The 16,689-nt window shown below is 43.1% G+C and overlaps 8 protein-coding genes across 9 annotated transcripts; 4 read left to right on the top strand and 4 right to left on the bottom strand.

Annotated features, from left to right (window-relative positions):
- Window positions 1-15: 15 nt before the first annotated feature.
- Window positions 16-1,175, top strand: BCIN_12g06680 (hypothetical protein). Its single transcript, XM_001547656.2, has one exon. The coding sequence runs from the start codon at window positions 273-275 to the stop codon at window positions 1,125-1,127; it is 855 nt and encodes a 284-aa protein (XP_001547706.2). The 5' UTR covers window positions 16-272; the 3' UTR covers window positions 1,128-1,175.
- Window positions 1,176-1,197: 22 nt separating this feature from the next.
- On the bottom strand, window positions 1,198-2,415 carry BCIN_12g06670 (hypothetical protein). Its single transcript, XM_024696590.1, has 2 exons — window positions 1,564-2,415; window positions 1,198-1,450 (listed from the first exon to the last, which is right to left on the bottom strand). The coding sequence occupies exons 1-2, from the start codon at window positions 2,026-2,028 to the stop codon at window positions 1,403-1,405; spliced, it is 513 nt and encodes a 170-aa protein (XP_024552401.1). The 5' UTR covers window positions 2,029-2,415; the 3' UTR covers window positions 1,198-1,402.
- An 897-nt stretch (window positions 2,416-3,312) lies between these two features.
- BCIN_12g06660 (hypothetical protein) lies at window positions 3,313-5,647 on the top strand. Of its 2 annotated transcripts, XM_024696589.1 has the most exons (4): window positions 3,313-3,458; window positions 3,534-4,305; window positions 4,367-5,290; window positions 5,357-5,647. In XM_024696589.1, exons 2-4 carry the CDS (start codon window positions 3,898-3,900, stop codon window positions 5,465-5,467), a joined length of 1,443 nt encoding a protein of 480 aa, XP_024552399.1. In that variant the 5' UTR covers window positions 3,313-3,458; window positions 3,534-3,897; the 3' UTR covers window positions 5,468-5,647. The 2 variants fall into 2 exon arrangements, with proteins under 2 accessions (XP_024552399.1, XP_024552400.1); XM_024696588.1 differs by having other exon boundaries at window positions 3,313-4,305.
- A 169-nt stretch (window positions 5,648-5,816) lies between these two features.
- Window positions 5,817-6,955, bottom strand: Bcrex4. Its single transcript, XM_001547652.2, has one exon. The coding sequence runs from the start codon at window positions 6,904-6,906 to the stop codon at window positions 5,905-5,907; it is 1,002 nt and encodes a 333-aa protein (XP_001547702.1). The 5' UTR covers window positions 6,907-6,955; the 3' UTR covers window positions 5,817-5,904.
- Window positions 6,956-7,138: 183 nt separating this feature from the next.
- Window positions 7,139-9,075, top strand: Bcesa1. The gene is made up of 3 exons (XM_001547651.2): window positions 7,139-7,312; window positions 7,371-7,398; window positions 7,541-9,075. Exons 1-3 carry the CDS (start codon window positions 7,227-7,229, stop codon window positions 8,939-8,941), a joined length of 1,515 nt encoding a protein of 504 aa, XP_001547701.1. The 5' UTR covers window positions 7,139-7,226; the 3' UTR covers window positions 8,942-9,075.
- Window positions 9,076-9,607: 532 nt separating this feature from the next.
- BCIN_12g06630 (hypothetical protein) lies at window positions 9,608-11,113 on the bottom strand. The gene is made up of 2 exons (XM_001547650.2): window positions 10,521-11,113; window positions 9,608-10,444 (listed from the first exon to the last, which is right to left on the bottom strand). Exons 1-2 carry the CDS (start codon window positions 10,925-10,927, stop codon window positions 9,784-9,786), a joined length of 1,068 nt encoding a protein of 355 aa, XP_001547700.1. The 5' UTR covers window positions 10,928-11,113; the 3' UTR covers window positions 9,608-9,783.
- A 1,900-nt stretch (window positions 11,114-13,013) lies between these two features.
- Window positions 13,014-13,866, top strand: BCIN_12g06620 (hypothetical protein). Its single transcript, XM_024696587.1, has 3 exons — window positions 13,014-13,205; window positions 13,340-13,482; window positions 13,537-13,866. Exons 1-3 carry the CDS (start codon window positions 13,177-13,179, stop codon window positions 13,548-13,550), a joined length of 186 nt encoding a protein of 61 aa, XP_024552398.1. The 5' UTR covers window positions 13,014-13,176; the 3' UTR covers window positions 13,551-13,866.
- Window positions 13,867-14,738: 872 nt separating this feature from the next.
- Window positions 14,739-16,182, bottom strand: BCIN_12g06610 (hypothetical protein). Its single transcript, XM_024696586.1, has one exon. It carries the CDS (start codon window positions 16,079-16,081, stop codon window positions 14,930-14,932), a length of 1,152 nt encoding a protein of 383 aa, XP_024552397.1. The 5' UTR covers window positions 16,082-16,182; the 3' UTR covers window positions 14,739-14,929.
- Window positions 16,183-16,689: the final 507 nt, after the last annotated feature.

Here is a 16,689-nt window from a genome sequence, read left to right as displayed (position 1 = left end):
CGTATCTCTACAACAGCCAAAATGGTCTATGGAAACAAGGCAGTCATCAAATTTCTTATGTTCAATATCATCTACAATCCTCCAGAATCCAACAGTTCTCAAGTTGATCTCTATGCATAAGAATCTGGGTCAACCATCTATTACTTGCTTGAGTTCAATGCCATGAAGCCAACTTAGACTTACAATACGTCATTGTTAAACATCATTGCCCCCTTCTTCCAAGGGCGACGTTGCCCATTTTCAAAATCTAAATCTACTTGGACCTCCAAGACATGATACTTAATTTACTTACTACACATAGCATAGTGCCCAGGAAGAAATTTAACATTCACAGGCTGTTTTACATTTTACAGGCACAATTTTCAGAATCCGGCAAAGTAACAATGCCATCGCGTCCCTCCAAATCTACTGATGATGTCCTACCTTCTCCAGGCCAATTTACCCGTCCTCCACCATCTCAATATTACACCTATCGTATTCAACGAGGAGAACAGGGAGTTCTGACATATGAGCCTTACAAATCCTATCTCCTACCTTTGTGGCGATTCCGGACTCCCTCGATTGCAGAAAAGTCCTCGAATGCCTTATACGGAGAATTTCTACGATTTTACAAGGACAATGATTTTGTGGGTATGGATATGAGTAGAAAGTTTATACAAATGGGTATGACGCGATCGAAACGTTATGCGAATCATAAAGGGGGACGAAAATACGACGTTGGAAAGGATGGGGAAAAAGTGGAAATAGAAAAGAGTCAAGGCCATGAAGGACAAGCAGATAAACTGATGGCTAGTGGCATATTCAAAGAAATGTGGGAAAGATGCCGGGGCCATGAAGGGTACAAAGCTTTGAAGGAAAAGTTTCAAAAGGAGTTGAACGACTGGATAAGTGTCCATGGAGAGAAAACACGGTCAGATGAAGAGGGTTTTCAAGTAAGAGAGCAGGAACAAGGCGAAGAAGCAAAATATATCAAGCGAGAGGGCGAAGGGGCAGGGGACTTGAAGGATTCTAGACAACGAAAGAGGCCATGGAGTGAAATAAAAGATGGTCAGAAGATCAAGACAGAGGATAGTGTAGAGGAAACATCGAGCAACCCAAGAATGAAGCGAAAACGAATCGATCTTTGATCTGGCGCTATTTATACACCCATCGCTTTGCTTGTAAATCTCATATCATATTCTCATCCGACCTTTCGAGTGTCGAGTAGGCTTTTAACCCTTTCCATTGTGCTCCAACGATAGACATCCAAAGGACTTGATGTTATATTTTGCACTCTTCATTCAGTATCAATTCATGTGTCTAGCATGAGACTGGATGCAACAAATAGTAACAATCAATGTGCCCGTAATAACGCCATAGAACTCCCCCGTATCCTATTATACCAAACGTAAAGATCCACTTATTAATTCGACTTTTCGTCCTCCTTGCTAATGTTGTCGCAGCCGTGGATCTATAACAAAGACAAATTAGCACAATTCATTCCACTATTCTCCGGAGCCCAATTCTATTCCTCCTCTCCTCCTGCCATTCTACTACCAAAACAATCGAACAGGAAAAACGTACCGCACTCGCCCATGCCATCCACTCTTCGATTCCTCTGACGACCATATCACCACTCGCATCAACCAAGCACTCATGCCCCCATACCGTCAAGTCATCAAAAGAGCCTTCTTCATCAGCTATCTTCGTTTCGATTTCCTTTTCTACCACTTCATCCTCGTCCTCCTCGTCTTCCCGTCTCTCATCTTCAGCAGTAGATTCTTGTGGCATGATTTCTTCGCCCACTCTCAACACAACACCCCTCCATCCTTCTGGGACCTTAACCTTCCTACCAATCAATCTTCTACCTCTGAAAAATGACACCAATTCTTCTTTTCCCCTTTGATTCTTTGTAATTTTGGGGTCCCAATATCTTTTTTCGATCTTAATTGGAGCCGTGTGGTTTATGCGGCACGGGATGAGATTGGGTGTGTATTTTCTCGTGGATTTTGAGGAAGACTGATTAGATGGTGGACGGATCGCGAGCATGATGTTTGTGTACTTTTATCTCTGCGGTATGTATGAGAGGGCAGTGTTTTGTGGTTAAAGTGTGCGGAGTCGGTTTAATAGAATTGCATTGATGTGTATTTTCAAAAATCAAAGGTTTTGGTAGTGAGTACGAGCATGGGCGCAAGAGACGCGACTTTGACGCGTTTGCGATAAAGTACTGTAATAAGGTTACTTGGGCTTGGATCGCAAACTGCCTTGCCTGCCCACGTGCCGCCATTGCTTTCTCCGTCTCTGCGGGTTGAGTTGAGTCATCCTCCGATAACGCGGTAGACATGAATGAAGCCCATGATACGGTCCATCTACCCCTTCTGCTAATTTGTGCCTCTCCAGGTGTATCCTCCATACACCCTTGAGACACGTGACACCTCTTCCCCACCCCGCCACAAGACAAAGACTTTCCTTTCCTGGCCGATGGAGCACAATCCGATCCGTAAAGAGTGGCTCGGGACGTTGTCAATCGGAATGTTACCCCTGGCAGATTATATAATCACCCACAGTTTCTTTCAAATGCCATCTCCCACGGTTACGATTCCCATGCCTTTCTCTCTCGCGTATGGCCCTCGATGCGGACGACTCTTTGCAAGAGTGGGAAAGAGGTATACACATCGTTTCGCTGCGGAAATGTACGGACTCCGAAGGTGCTGAGGGAAAGGTTTCATTGGGAGATGCCCCTTGATATATGTGTGCTGCGGCAAAGGATCAATTGATGATGTCACGACTTTGATACCATCACCGGATGGACGGTGGGCACACCACTCACATTGCTCACACCGCGCATGTCAATTTGTTGAGCCTTATACGAACACGCGAATTGTTTTCTTGTAGGACGTACGAGTGCGCTCAGTTGAGTAGCTATGGTGTGCGCAAAATAAAATTAAAGGTCTAAACTCCTACCCAGATGAGCAGCGACCCTCGGCAGACTGGATCGATTGGAGATCCTTGTATGTATCTGATGGATACGCGCATCGTGCATACCTTGGGAAGAGGGATGAGGGTTATGCCCACGACCATGTCTCACCGTGGACATTCTCATTTTCAAACATCGTCTATACGTGCGAAGCAATATCTCTCTCCATGTGTGTTTACATGTATATTTTGATTTACATCTGTGCCAGTCATCTTCCTTCCCAGCCCAAAAAGCTTGATCAATTGGTGTCTGAGTTCACAGTCCAAGCACTTCCAAATATCGATGCGTTCCACACAGATCTCCCGACAAGATACACTAATAGCGGGGCTCCCCATCTGCATGAACTATTTTCACCCCTCCTTAATCCACATTCTGCCTAGCCCTTGTTTCCTTGCCGTGCACTCAAGCATTCAGTGTTTTGGCGGTCTTCGGGTAACATCGTCATCCGGGTCTTTCATGCTTCGCTCTCGATCGTGTTGCTTTTTTGATCTAGATTCGTAATGTGAGTGCTGCCTCTTCCTTTATATCTCTTCCCTCAACTTTGTGTGGTGTTGACTTCTGCTGATACCCGTAACAGCGAACGAGAGATATCTACCAGTTCCTCTGTCTCTGCTTCTTTTTCTTTCCTTTTCTTTTCCCTTCCTTCCCGTTCCTTTTTCAACGTAATCCCAATCAAATCGGTGGTGGTGCAAAGCTCAAGCTCAACACCTAGCGTCGTGATAGCTTGCTCAGTCTCCACAGCAGAAAAGGTTCCCACCCACGGCACTACCGGCACCGCCCAGCTAGTACCTCGACCGAGGAAATAGTCTTCTCGCCCTTCACCCTCCTGTCCATTCAATTGATATTTTCATACATCCCTCTCTACACGCGCAGGTCGTTAATACAATAATTTCCTAAGTTTTTCTTCTCGATTTCCCCAAAGAAGCTTTCCTATCACCATAATGGCTTCCTACCTCCCCGACGCCGTCACTGCGCCCATAACCAAGAGTGCCGACTATCTCAAGAGTACAATTGGTGGTTTGACTTGGGGTCCAGCCCTTTCTGTGTCCAAAGCTGCTGTCACTTCATTGTTCGGACGAATTGAGCGTGGTACACTCCTCGTAACTGATGCCGAAACTGGAAAAACAATAAGTTATGGGGCGAAGATTGCAAAGGAACACAAGGCCAATGGAGTCAATGGCGTAAATGGTAATCACAACCCGCGGAAAGCTGGTGCAGCAAGAAAGATAGAATTGAGAGTTATCAATCAAGCATTTTGGGTGCGCCTATTCCTGTTTGCCGATATGGGTTTTGCGGAGGCGTATATGTTGGGAGAGGTCGAATGTGATGACTTGACTGGCTTTTTCGAAGTATGTTAGGTTTTCCCCGGGTCGCACAATCTTACAATTTCATACTAAAAGCCATTTCTAGCTTTTTATCCAAAATCGCAATCAATTGGCAAATGCCACAACTCTAACCTCCTCTATCGCCGCCACTATTACAGGACTCGCCCGGAGTACCAACACTCTGTCCAATTCCCTCCTCAACGTCTCCGCGCATTACGACATTTCTAATGAAATGTTTGCTGCATTCCTTTCCGATGATATGACATATTCATGCCCGATATGGAAATCAATTTCTAGCGCCTCATTCGAATTTGAAGAGGAAACACTTGAAGAAGCACAAAGAACGAAACTCGATCGATTCATAGACGGGGCAAAAATCAAACCCTCAGATCATGTATTGGAGATTGGGACTGGATGGGGCTCATTTGCCATTCAAGCCGTTAAACGAACAGGATGTCGTGTAACAAGTTTGACTTTGTCTGTTGAACAAAAGGCCTTAGCCGAAAAGCGCATTTTCGCAGCCGGCTTCGCGGATAGAATTGAAGTGAAACTTATGGACTATCGAGCACTACCCGTACCAAAACAACCTTATGATAAGATAATTTCCATTGAGATGCTCGAAGCTGTTGGGGCAGAATATCTGGAGACCTATTTCTCCTGCATTCATCGACTATTGAAACCAGATGGAATCGCTGTGTTCCAATGCATTACTATGCCGGAGGGTCGATATGAGGCGTATGCAAAGGGCGAGGATTTTATTCGAAAGTATATTTTCCCCGGTGGCCATCTTCCTTCCGTCACACAATTAATCGACAACATCACCAAAGCCTCGGAGGGAACTTTGGTTGTTGAAAAGGTGGAGAACATCGGAGGTCATTATGCGAAGACGTTGCGATTATGGAAGGAAAAGTTCTTGACAAATTTCGAGTCAAGAATTAGACCTGCCTTGATGGCGGAGCACAAGGAGATGGGAGAGAGGGAGGTAGAAGTATTCAGAAAGAAGTGGGAGGTACGTATTTCCATATGCACCACACAAACGTATCCCAATATAACATGCGCTAACATGCTCATTCAGTACTATTTCACATATTGCGAAGCAGGATTTGCAACAAAGACACTTGGAGATGCAATAATCACAGTTGGTAGAGAAGGAGCATTGGAATTGATGGATGGCATTCCCCTATAATTTCGAGATCCCGGTTCACAATTGAGGGTAACTTTTTTCTGCAGCGCTTGGAGTCCATGGATGGGAGGGGTAATGAATTTTTCTAATTTTGAAAAGTCTTAGAAGAATTGGCACTGCATTAGGGTGGCAGTGTGTTAGACCATATAGACTTGTCATGTTTGTCGTGGAACCCATAGTATATTATTAGTGCTGGCTTTTCTTGTGCTTGCTGAGCAAACAGTGCCTAGCTGGATGTAATTGTTATATCGATGCTCGTAAAAGGGTCTTTGGATTTTGAAACCATCGCTCGAGTTAATGAGTCTCTTTCTCAACGCCAACCAAACTCCCAACTCCACTGAAAGCCAATATCTGCATTAGCAATATTCTTGTTCACTTATTTATAATAAAGTAAAGTCGCAACTCCATCGCCATTCACATCGTGGTGGCCTTGAGAATCTTCAACGCTTCCCTTTCTTCTTCTTCTTGCTGTTTGGCTTGGACTTCGAGGACACACCAGAGTGTGGAGGATGATGCTTCGCATGTTCAGTATCGAAAGCCGATTTGTGTTTCCTAAACAAAAGTATAGTTGCCCTCGCATCCTCAATACTAGAATGTTCACCGCCTTGTATATCCACACCCAGTATCTCCTTGGACAACTTCTTCAGACTCGGTGTTCTCCCGTTGCTATATTTTCTGAAGCCCGAAAATTTTGACGTATCCCGTATGTCTCTCTTTGGGTGGCTCAGTATCATAGCTTCCAAATCATTCTTTATCGCATGTCCCACCAATATCCTTCCCTTCAAAATCTCGGCCACATCCCTCTGCACCTCATCAAATTCCCTCGCCGTCGCCATATTTTTCGTCGAAACCCCAGAAACATGAGTTCTCCAATCCGTAACAAATTCTTTGGGTCGCACAAAAGAATCGTATACCTGCGTGCCATGGAAATTGACAATACTAACTCGAGCCAATACCGATCTATCTTCAGAACCTCCTACACCTACCATTTCGCAATCTATTCCAATGTATTTCCCTATATCAACGTCTTCCGAGAGCCCGCCATTGATTTTGTCGGCTCGAGCGCCTTGAATGGTTGTATCTTTCAAATTGCCTCCATAAGCTTCCGCAAGATCTTTCGCCGATATGTCATTGTCTTCCGCCCAGAGTGCCAGAGAAGCAGACGGTGCATTCTTAGGAAGTGGCGTATCATCTTCTGTTGAGTCTAAAGCTGGTGAGCTTCCCATTGCTCCCATCTTTCCCTTCTTCGGAATCCCTTTGGCGTCTGCGATTGGTCGAGGTTTTACTGCGAGGCCTTCTAATCTTCTGCGCTTTGCGATACTGTCTTTCGTTCTTTCCGAAGGTTCTGCAGCTTTTCGTTTCTTCGCATCTGGTTCTGGGTTGGGGGCTTTCTTTAATGCTGCTTGAAGATTCTTCCAATTACTTGATAAAACTGGTGCCATGACTTTTTCTTTGCATATTCCGTTGTTGATGTTGTCAATGTAGTTGCCCGAGAAATAAAATTTGAGGGTTGGGTTTTCACCAAGTCAATAAAATGAATTTCGATAAGGCAAGGCTCTGGCCGATAAAAGTGCCTTGCCTACCTAGTGAGTACTAAGGTTATCGAAGGCTAAAGAAAATGCGAGAACATTGTTTCCACAGCCTTGTTTTAACAATTTTGCCCTCCAAACACAAGAACCAACAAGCAGCTACATAGTGATAAATCAATCAAGATCAATCGAGAATCAATTCATCCCCATCAAAATAATCATTGAATTCCATCATGACAGGTCCGTCGCAAGATAAAGATAGTTCTGTGGGAACTCCAGTACCTAAGCAGAAGAGTAAGGCGACGATTGATACATTGGGGTGAGTTCTGGCACAATTCCACGGTCGCAAGATTAATGGTGCTAACGGATGCCTGCAGGGTAGGATGTATAGCGATGGTACAGAAGGTTAGTAGCCACATGTATTTGCTTCACCACTTGAACATCAATCATCCTCTTTTTGCCTTTGCTTCTATTTCTCCATGTTTTTGGAGACCAAGAACTTGTCAATTTGCTCTACCCAAAAATCCTGTTACTAATTCCACGTCAGGATGGTGCACTTAGAAGAGCAGAAATTCTGAGTATAAAAGAGACGAAAAGTGGTCGTCAATTTTATTGCAATTTCGATAATTTCAACAAACGTCTAGATGAATGGGTTCCTGCCATAAGGATAGATTTTACTCAAGACGTTGAATGGCCAGCTCCCGAGAAACCAAAGGAAAAGTCGAAAGCTCCTCCAGCTGGGAAAAAGACCATCGTTGGCAACAAGAAGAATCAAAAACGACCAACTCAAGCAAGCAAGAGAGAAGATTCTGTAGTCTCAGAATCCGGTTCAAATGCTCCTCCATGGTCTGAATTTGCGGAGTCTCAAAGACAGACTCCGGATGCTGATGGAGATGCAAAACTCACCATGGCATTAGACCTTGATGCTACGCCTGAAGCCAACGATCCTATGGATGTCGATGAAGCTGCTACTGAAGCAGCAAATGCAAAGAATGAACCTGCTCAGCAATTCAGTCCAAAAGAAGAAATCGAAAAATTACGCACAAGTGGTTCGATGACTCAAAATCAAGCCGAGATATCACGTATTCGAAATATTTCCAAAGTGCAATTCGGTAAATTCGAACTTTACCCCTGGTATTTCTCCCCATACCCTGAAGCATTTACTCAAGAAGATCTCATGTACATCTGTGAATTTTGTTTGTCTTATTACGGAGACCTCAAAGCCTTCACTCGTCATCGAGGCAAGTGTACGTTACAACACCCTCCCGGAAATGAAATTTATCGGGATGACTACGTCTCTTTCTTCGAAATCGATGGTCGACGTCAACGAACTTGGTGTCGAAACTTGTGCCTCATATCCAAGATGTTTCTGGATCACAAAACTCTTTACTACGACGTGGATCCTTTCTTGTTTTATGTCATGTGCTCACGGGACGAGAAAGGGTTTCATTTAGTGGGATATTTCTCAAAAGAAAAGGAAAGTGCGGATGGTTATAACGTAGCTTGTATTCTGACACTTCCGCAATATCAACGTAAAGGTTACGGGAGACTCCTAATCAATTTCTCCTATGAGCTCTCGAAGATCGAAGGAAAGCTCGGTTCGCCCGAAAAACCCCTATCCGATCTCGGTCTTCTCTCATATCGACAATATTGGACCGAACGCATTGTTGAAGAGCTTTTGATTCATAATGAAAAAGACGAGAGAATTAGTATAGAAGGTTTATCGCAAAAGCTCAATATGACGAGTGCTGATGTAGAACATACGTTACAGGCGCTGAAGATGCAGGTTTATCATAAGGGAGAACACAAGATGGTTTTGCCGACGGCATTGATCAAGAGACATGAGGCGATGAGGGAAAAGCAGAAATTAAAGCCGAAGAGGGTGATCGATCCTTCAAGGATTGTTTGGAAACCGTTTAAGTTGGTGGATAGAACGTGGGGTTGGTAGATTGGGTTAAAGGGGCTGATGGACGCTCGATGGAGAATCTCTTGGCTGTCTGTGAGAATTGGCGTTAAAAATTTATGAGGCATAGTATTTAGCGTGCGGTTACGGGAGAATTAATACATTAATAAATAGATTCAGAGTCTTGGGACATATCTGTAACGAAACGTTAGACAAATTTCTTTGAAGCGCACGAAACCTACCCCATTCTATTCAATTGCTCATTCCAAGGAATTCGGACATGAATAACAGCTCCAAAGCCAAGGTAAAATACTTCAGTTATCGCATCGATGAAAGACGACAAGGCTCTCACAGACAATTCCAAAAAAAAAATACAAATGCGGGTCCCAATCCATGAAATGAAGTCTCCATAAAATAAAGTGTTATGGATAACGCAACCTGGGTACGTTTGATGAACGAACTTTATCTACAATCTTATTTTGACCATTGAATGAATTCGAATCAATGATTGGTACGAAGATGTGAAATGAGCTTTAAGGAGACGGGATGATGCTGGAATTTTATATTGGTGTATGGGTGGGTACAGTGGAGGGAAGCTGCAATTGTGAGAATGGTTTGGCAATGTAATTATTTCAAATCCGTTCCCTATGTTATTTTTCACGATTTGCGAAACTTCACAAGCAATAGAAGGAGAATGGTGTTGTCAAAATTTGGTTCAATTCATATTTGAATTTTGCGATTGGGAAAATAATTACAAGAAGGTATCTCATCATCTTTGACCGGCTCTCTACCCAGCCATCGTTCTCATATCATCTATCATCTATCTCTACCTCTACCTTTACGATCCACCAAGCTCTGTTCTGTGTCAAAACTCCTGGTTTCGTAATTTACTCAGCATCGCAAGTATCATCATCATCTCCACTGCCGTATCCAGTTGAAGCAGAGGTGGAATGAGGAGCGGCGACACTGGTCTTTGCGGATTTGGTGGCGGAAGAGTGGGAAGTAACTGCTGGTGCTGAGGAAGCCTCAGAAGAAGGGACAACTGGGTGAGAGACAACTGCTGCAGAAGATGCCTTGGAAGAAGCTGCAGAAGTTGGGACAACAACGACTGGGCTAGAGGTTGCGGAGCTTGGTGCTACGACAACAGATGAAGAGCTAACTGAAGTTGGGGCAACAGAAGAGGTCTTGGCAGAAGTGCTTGCAACTGGGGAGGCGGATGCACTTCCCGAAGCATCTGGAGCTGGCATACTTGAATCATCAGCTCTCTTGCATCCAGTGCTCTTGGTCAATTCTGCTGGACAGTTGACTTGTTTGAAGTTGACAGTTGGGTTATCGGCACCTTCGAACCAATCGAATCTGAAGCTGCAACCTGGTTTAAGGGCCTCTGGGAAGGCTGCGCAGGAAGAAACGGCGGCGACACCACCATATTGTGCACCCCATCCTGAGGAAGGAGCACCGAATTCCTTTGTGCAACCATTGAAAATTCCAACACCTCCACCTGGAATAGCCAAGTCAAATTGGTTTGAGCCAAGATCACCACCAGTGTTACTGCATTCAAAGTAATGTTAGAAGACACATTCAGGTAAAAGGAAAGTGATATGAATGGAAATAGTATTTAACGTACGTAGCTTGAACAATCATCTTCTTGCCAGCAAGAGCAGTGCTGGTGAAAGTCAATTCATAACAAGCACAACACCATGAAGCCTCGCTTCCACCAGCGATGTTAACGGCAGCATAACCATATGCCAAATCATCAGAAACTGCCCAAGGAGATTGGTCTGAGCACATGTAGGAGTTTCCGCCATCACATCCAGAAACAGCAATTGCGGTAGGGTCTGAAAGAGGTGAGTCGTTGATATCGCAAGTTCCAACAGGTCCAGAGCCAGATTCGAGAGTAGCTTTGCCAGACCAGGCGCAAGATGGCTTGCAGCAATCCCAGTAACGAGTGGTGGTACCGGAGCCAGAAGCTTGAGCACTAACTTGAAGGAAGAAAGGGAGGAGAGCGACGAGAGACTTCATTGGGACCTGCATTTTGAATTTGGTTGTGTTATTGAAACGGCGGGTAGATAAATTCTTAGTTTGACTTGGTCTCGGACCGGAAACTTAGATATGTACTTGAAAAGAGGGAATGAACTCGACTTGGAGCTATGTATGAAAGATGCGAAAGCTTTCGAAAAGAGCGTGATATTCAGCAATGAACGTGAGGAGCAAAGGTGCTTGAAGGAGGGAGAGAAGAAGCGCTCATTGTAGAGAGGGATTATTCCTTATAAACATATAGGCACACCCATTAAAATTGCCCAGAAGGTTTTCCAATTAATATATTTATCTCTCCGGTTGTATATTGGAAACAGTGGCGTATGGAAGGAAGGGTAAGCGACTTGAACGTCAAATGAAAAGCCAATGGAATGACGGCCAAATTGAATATATCCCTGATCTCAATCCTTGATGACAGACAAGGGATTGAATGATCGTTGGTTCGGTTCATTCGGATATGATGAATTTGTTTAACCGACCCAGTCATATATAACCATATATTTAAAGGTTGGGTCTCCTTAATTCATCTAATCGTTGGTACCTGCATATAATTTTTGTGGTTTTTGGAAATTGGATCATGCCAAGTAATAGGGGAAGAATCGATTGGCTGTCTAGACTCCAATGTTTTCTTGATTTGCTCACAAGTAAAAGCAAATTGGGAGATTGAAGTGGATTTGTGACGAGCTGTGCATCCTGTGTTGTTGCTTTTGTAATATAAATCTAGACTGACTCAGGATTATCCAATTAGGCGCTGCTTCATCCTGAATTTTCCAATTCAAGAAGAAAGTACCAGAAATATTCTTGTTGATACCTGAACTCGGCCATGCCATTCCATTCCAGATGAAAAATAACCTGAAGGCTGAACTGGATGTAGATTTCACCGTTGCCTTCAAAATGAGATTGAATGAGAAATTCCTGGCACAGTACCTAATCTCGTATCGTGATCCTTAACCTCCCTAACAAAAGGACGCCGAGGTAAGTTTGACATCGTATTCTTCGCCAGCCCCACCATGAATAGGCGCAGTAAGGTAAGCACTTGATGGTAACAATAAACCCATACATCTACTGTACTTCGAATTAAAATGTGCTAAGCCGTTTGATTAACCGTCCATCCGAGATTCCTAGAGTCAGCCTTGAGATCTTTAACCCACCATCGAATGGATTAAGATCCTAGACGACAATTATTTGACTACTTAACGACTGGCAGATTATTCTGTACCAGTAATCGTCAGATAACTTCGATTATGAGTGCGGCATCAACACACTCAATGTCTGGCCTGAGTTTGTACCAAGTCAATGAACTGAAAAAAAAAAGACATGACACTGCACGGTTTCAACACATTTGATCTCTTTTCCGTCCGAGGGACTTCTTAGTGCCGTGGATGTCGCTGTGTATTTGATATATGGTTGTAAAGAAGCGAAATTGGTCGAAAGATGTCAGGATTTGATCATCGCTTAGGAGGAAAGAAAGAAGGAATAGAACGAGTTAAACACCCCTTTGATGCTTTTTTTTGCTGTGAATGCTAGATGACCGAACGACCCCCAAATCATTTGGAACGGTGCATATACACATAAGATCTATTGAATAGGGCTATGTCGATGTTTCAATCGTTCGATATCATCCATTGCCTTGTATATCTCGCAATATATGAACTGTGATTAGCCATTTGTTGTACGCTTAAATAACGCTCCGCTGGCTCTCCGAAGGCCACTGCCGTGGAGGCAGACTATTTAGAAATAGATCTGAAGGACTGAACGTTGACTATGTATAGAGCCAGTAAATTACAATGAATATATAAATGACATCATGCGAATAGATACGCTCATACCAAGATAGATTCAAAAGCTTGAAAAGCGGAAATAGATCCGCACGTGATCTGACGCCTATCGTTTATCTCTCTCTTATTCCTTATCTTTCTCGCTCTACGCCTTCTCATTCGTCAATCGTCTCAATTCTGGGGTAAGTGCGGGTTCCGGAAGGACACTAGCTCGATTTGGTGATAGCTCGTGTGCTTTTTCAATCATGGTATGAGCTTCTAAACTGATGAGGTCAACATCGAGGGTTCTAGCTTCCACATCTTCCGAGGTCTCCTTCATCCGTGATTCCAAGGTCAAACAACTCATCTGTGGAACCGTCTCCCTGTCCATTATCTATATTCAACGAAAGATCACAACCACAATAATAGAATTGTAACGTACAGTACAACACAACACAACACAACATAAAACAACAAGAAAGCAGCAAAATGGCGCCACCAGCTCGAGCCCTTTTCTCGTATGTTTATCTCCCCCAGTCTCCCTCCAATTCGTGTCTGCCTTGTTATGTACTCAACACTTGCTGTCCTCATCTTGATCGTCTGTATTAAAGAGTACTACGAATATACACTTGTCCTAACTTCACATTCGCAGACGTCAAAGATTGATTCTTGGTACCTTTCTTGGTGGCGGAGCTCTTTTCGTCAGTATGAAATGGAAAGCCGTTATGCAGAGAAGTGAGGCCGCAAAAATTGCAGGATCAAAACAGAATTATGCTGTTGTTGCTGGTAGAAGCGGTAAGACTTTGCAATAACCCTGAGTTCATGATTGATTACTGACTGACGGTGAAGGTGGTGGAATTTGAACATTCTTAATGGAATCGATCGATAACCAGTCAGAATTATAAACTGGGAGAAATTGGCACACACGGAAGCGGATATGGCATGGCAGATATGATAGATGATAAACACGCATGTACAGAATGGGGCTGCATTGAGTTCACGATAAAACAGAGAAAGCATGGTCTAAGGCGTTTAGAAATCATTCTGGTGACGATGAGACAACCATAGATAAATGCCTTGAGTTGGATGATAAGGCCATCATGTTGCTCTCAATCATGACATTTGGCTAACGTGCTCATATTGATAAAAATTCTACACCTCAAATATCGTTTCTCTCCAAGACTTTACCATGGGTTTCTTTTAGGATTTGTGCTTAGAAAGGAAAATTCGTGTCATTCAAGTGAGTGTATAAGAAAATCTCAATATATGGGAATAGAAGAATCAGATTCCGAGTTGAAATAATACAAATTATGGCTGTCTATATTTTACTTGAGATCAAAGGGACATACGGCCATGCACAGTGTAAAATTAACTTCAATCTAGTGACACGGAGTTTATATCTTTCAATCTCATCACACTATAAATTGTCTCTGCCCACCCCTCTCGAATACTTTGGGGTATATGCAATCCTCGCAGGATTGGTGATTCTGTGTTTTGCTTGTGTTTGGTTAAGCAGTCGTGTTTCCAATCGGTGTTCATGAAATGACGCAGTTTCTCTTCGAATACTCTGTGCAACCGATGGTCGTAGACACCGCGTGGAAATGGAATTTTGGGATGCAGAACGAAATCTGAGCAAGGGTTTCTCATCCTCTGGGCCGAGCACCTCCTTTTTAAATGGGTATTTGTCGTCAGTACTAAATGAAAAGTCATCGTTTTTTGCTTCCTGAATCACTTTGCTCTATACAACCATACAACCAGATACATGATGCGTGGTCAGATCCACCGCTCCCTTGTAGCATTTCGAAACATTCTTTCCATCTCTTGTCGTCTGTTAATCCTCCAATGTTGACACATTTTGTAAAAAGTGGAAAGATTTCTCCTTGAGTGAGTATCTCAAAGAGGTCTTGATATTAATGAGTGTATCTTAAATGAGTGCATTTGAAGAATCACTGGGTTCTTGTTATACCTCCTTGAGTCATGCGAACTTCTTTATAGCTCTAACAATTTCCATTGGTACTGCCTAGCTGAGGAACTTGAGGATTCATAATCCTTGCCTGGCATTTAAAGTTAAGGAATTACATTAAACATTTGATTATTCGTACTATCATAGAGCGACCGCTTCTGTCACTCTGCTCATTCATCCTAAAAATCCAAAACTATCTCATTGATATGCGATGATCCGCATCAAATGTCCCAACCAAAACCGTACATTATAAGTTAGGGATCTCTGACAACAGACACTCTAATAAACTTCCTCATCCGAAGAGGCAGCGCCGTCAACTTGTGCTTGATACATCCTCTCCTTATTCTCCTCCGATGAAAGCAAGCTGGTCTCTGCTTCCCCCCCAATCTGGAAAGCAGACCAATGGCTCTGATGCGAGGAGTCATAGCAAAATTTGCCTCGACTCAGACTACGCTTATGTGCAGCATGCGGCCTAACGTTTCTCATTAGATACCTCCAATCATGAGGCCCATTTCCTAGATTAGCCCACGTAGTGACTGTTGCAAAAGTTCCGCGATTGTCATTAAAGTCAAGCTCAAGACAGTATTCAGTGGGGCAATCATCGCATTTCAAAGGTTCTCTTGTGTTGTGAACGGGCCAATTAAAATCAGGATTGCCATTGACCCTACCGACCATTGTCTGCCATCTGACATATGTGGGACTTGTTGGTAGGAGTTCTAGTGGTGCTTGAATGCGACTTGAGAACTGTGAATGCGGTAGTGGCAGTACTTCCGAGAAAGAATTTAATAGTCTCTTATCACCCAAGTCCATAAGCCGTGCACGCTCTGCAGTCAAAGCTATAGTGAGATGCGCGCAAACGTCCACATGTACATACCAAGATCTTTTTTCGTCCATAAAATTTGAGAAAAGGACTGATTCCTGTCTACGATAAATCATCAAGCCTTGCGAAATCTTACAATCTACCCGAGTCTGCCCAGAGATACCATCACCGTTATCGATCTTTGAAGCTGGTGGATTTCCTGACAATATCTTCAACAGCCCGTCACATTCTGGCTTGAAATGATGTCGTTTCATGGCCATTTTGAAGATAACACCAGAAACTTTGGCAGGCCTATGATTTAGAGATTTGAAGGAAGACAGAATGCACGGTGTCAATTCCTGGGGCTGGCGTTTCTCCTCCACTGATTCCAAGCTATATTTTGCTGCATTTGACATACTGTGTAGACGTAGACAGTATGGGCAGCCAATTTCATCCTCAGTAGCCAATAAATCCAACGTTGCCAACTTATCTCGTACATTCAAGTCTTTGGTAAAATGACCATTTAACTTATGATACACTGTCTTACAAGACATAGAGAAAGCAGCTGCTGATTCGGGAGGTAAGTGATCGCATATTGACAGCAATGTCTCCGCCGAAAGATCAAACTTCATCTTGGAATTTTCTAACGACGTTTCGATATGATGAGATACCAACTCCAAGTGCCCGCTTACTTTGGTAAGATTTGGATTGTTCGCTGTCTATCGGGATATACAAGAGGAATGTAATAATGAGAATAATGAGAAATAATTATGATTAAATAATACGTAATACTTGTTAAGAGAAATAAACCCAAATAACCACCCAGTGATATATTTGGAGATAAATGAATAATGTAAAAAATTTGTGAAATGAGGTTTATCCTGTGTAGACCAAAGGGTTATATTAGTGTATTAAAAGTTATGGAAAAACGGGTATAAAAGAAAGATCAAGAATAAATGAAGAATGAAGGGAGGAAGAATGAAGAAGTAATTTTAAAGCGAGAAGGGAAATATATATATGATGATATCCTCAGCATATGAGATGTACGTAGAGGTAGATCTGACCAATAGGATTTCAATAATTGGATTTGTGCGTCAGGCTAATGGCATTGGCTCAATAGGCTTCAAATGCTTAGTAGTATCTAGTAGTTATTAAGTCAGAACCTAATTAATCATGACCTAATATGAACAATTGTTACGTTCACCTTCATAGGCCTTATTAGGCGTGGAGGAGAACTGTG

Source organism: Botrytis cinerea, chromosome 12 (genome assembly GCF_000143535.2).
Source record: "Botrytis cinerea B05.10 chromosome 12, complete sequence".
NCBI classification, from domain to species: Eukaryota; Fungi; Ascomycota; class Leotiomycetes; order Helotiales; family Sclerotiniaceae; genus Botrytis; species Botrytis cinerea.
The sequence above is the reverse complement of the archived record's forward strand: the minus strand, read 5'-3'. Positions and strand labels throughout refer to the sequence as shown.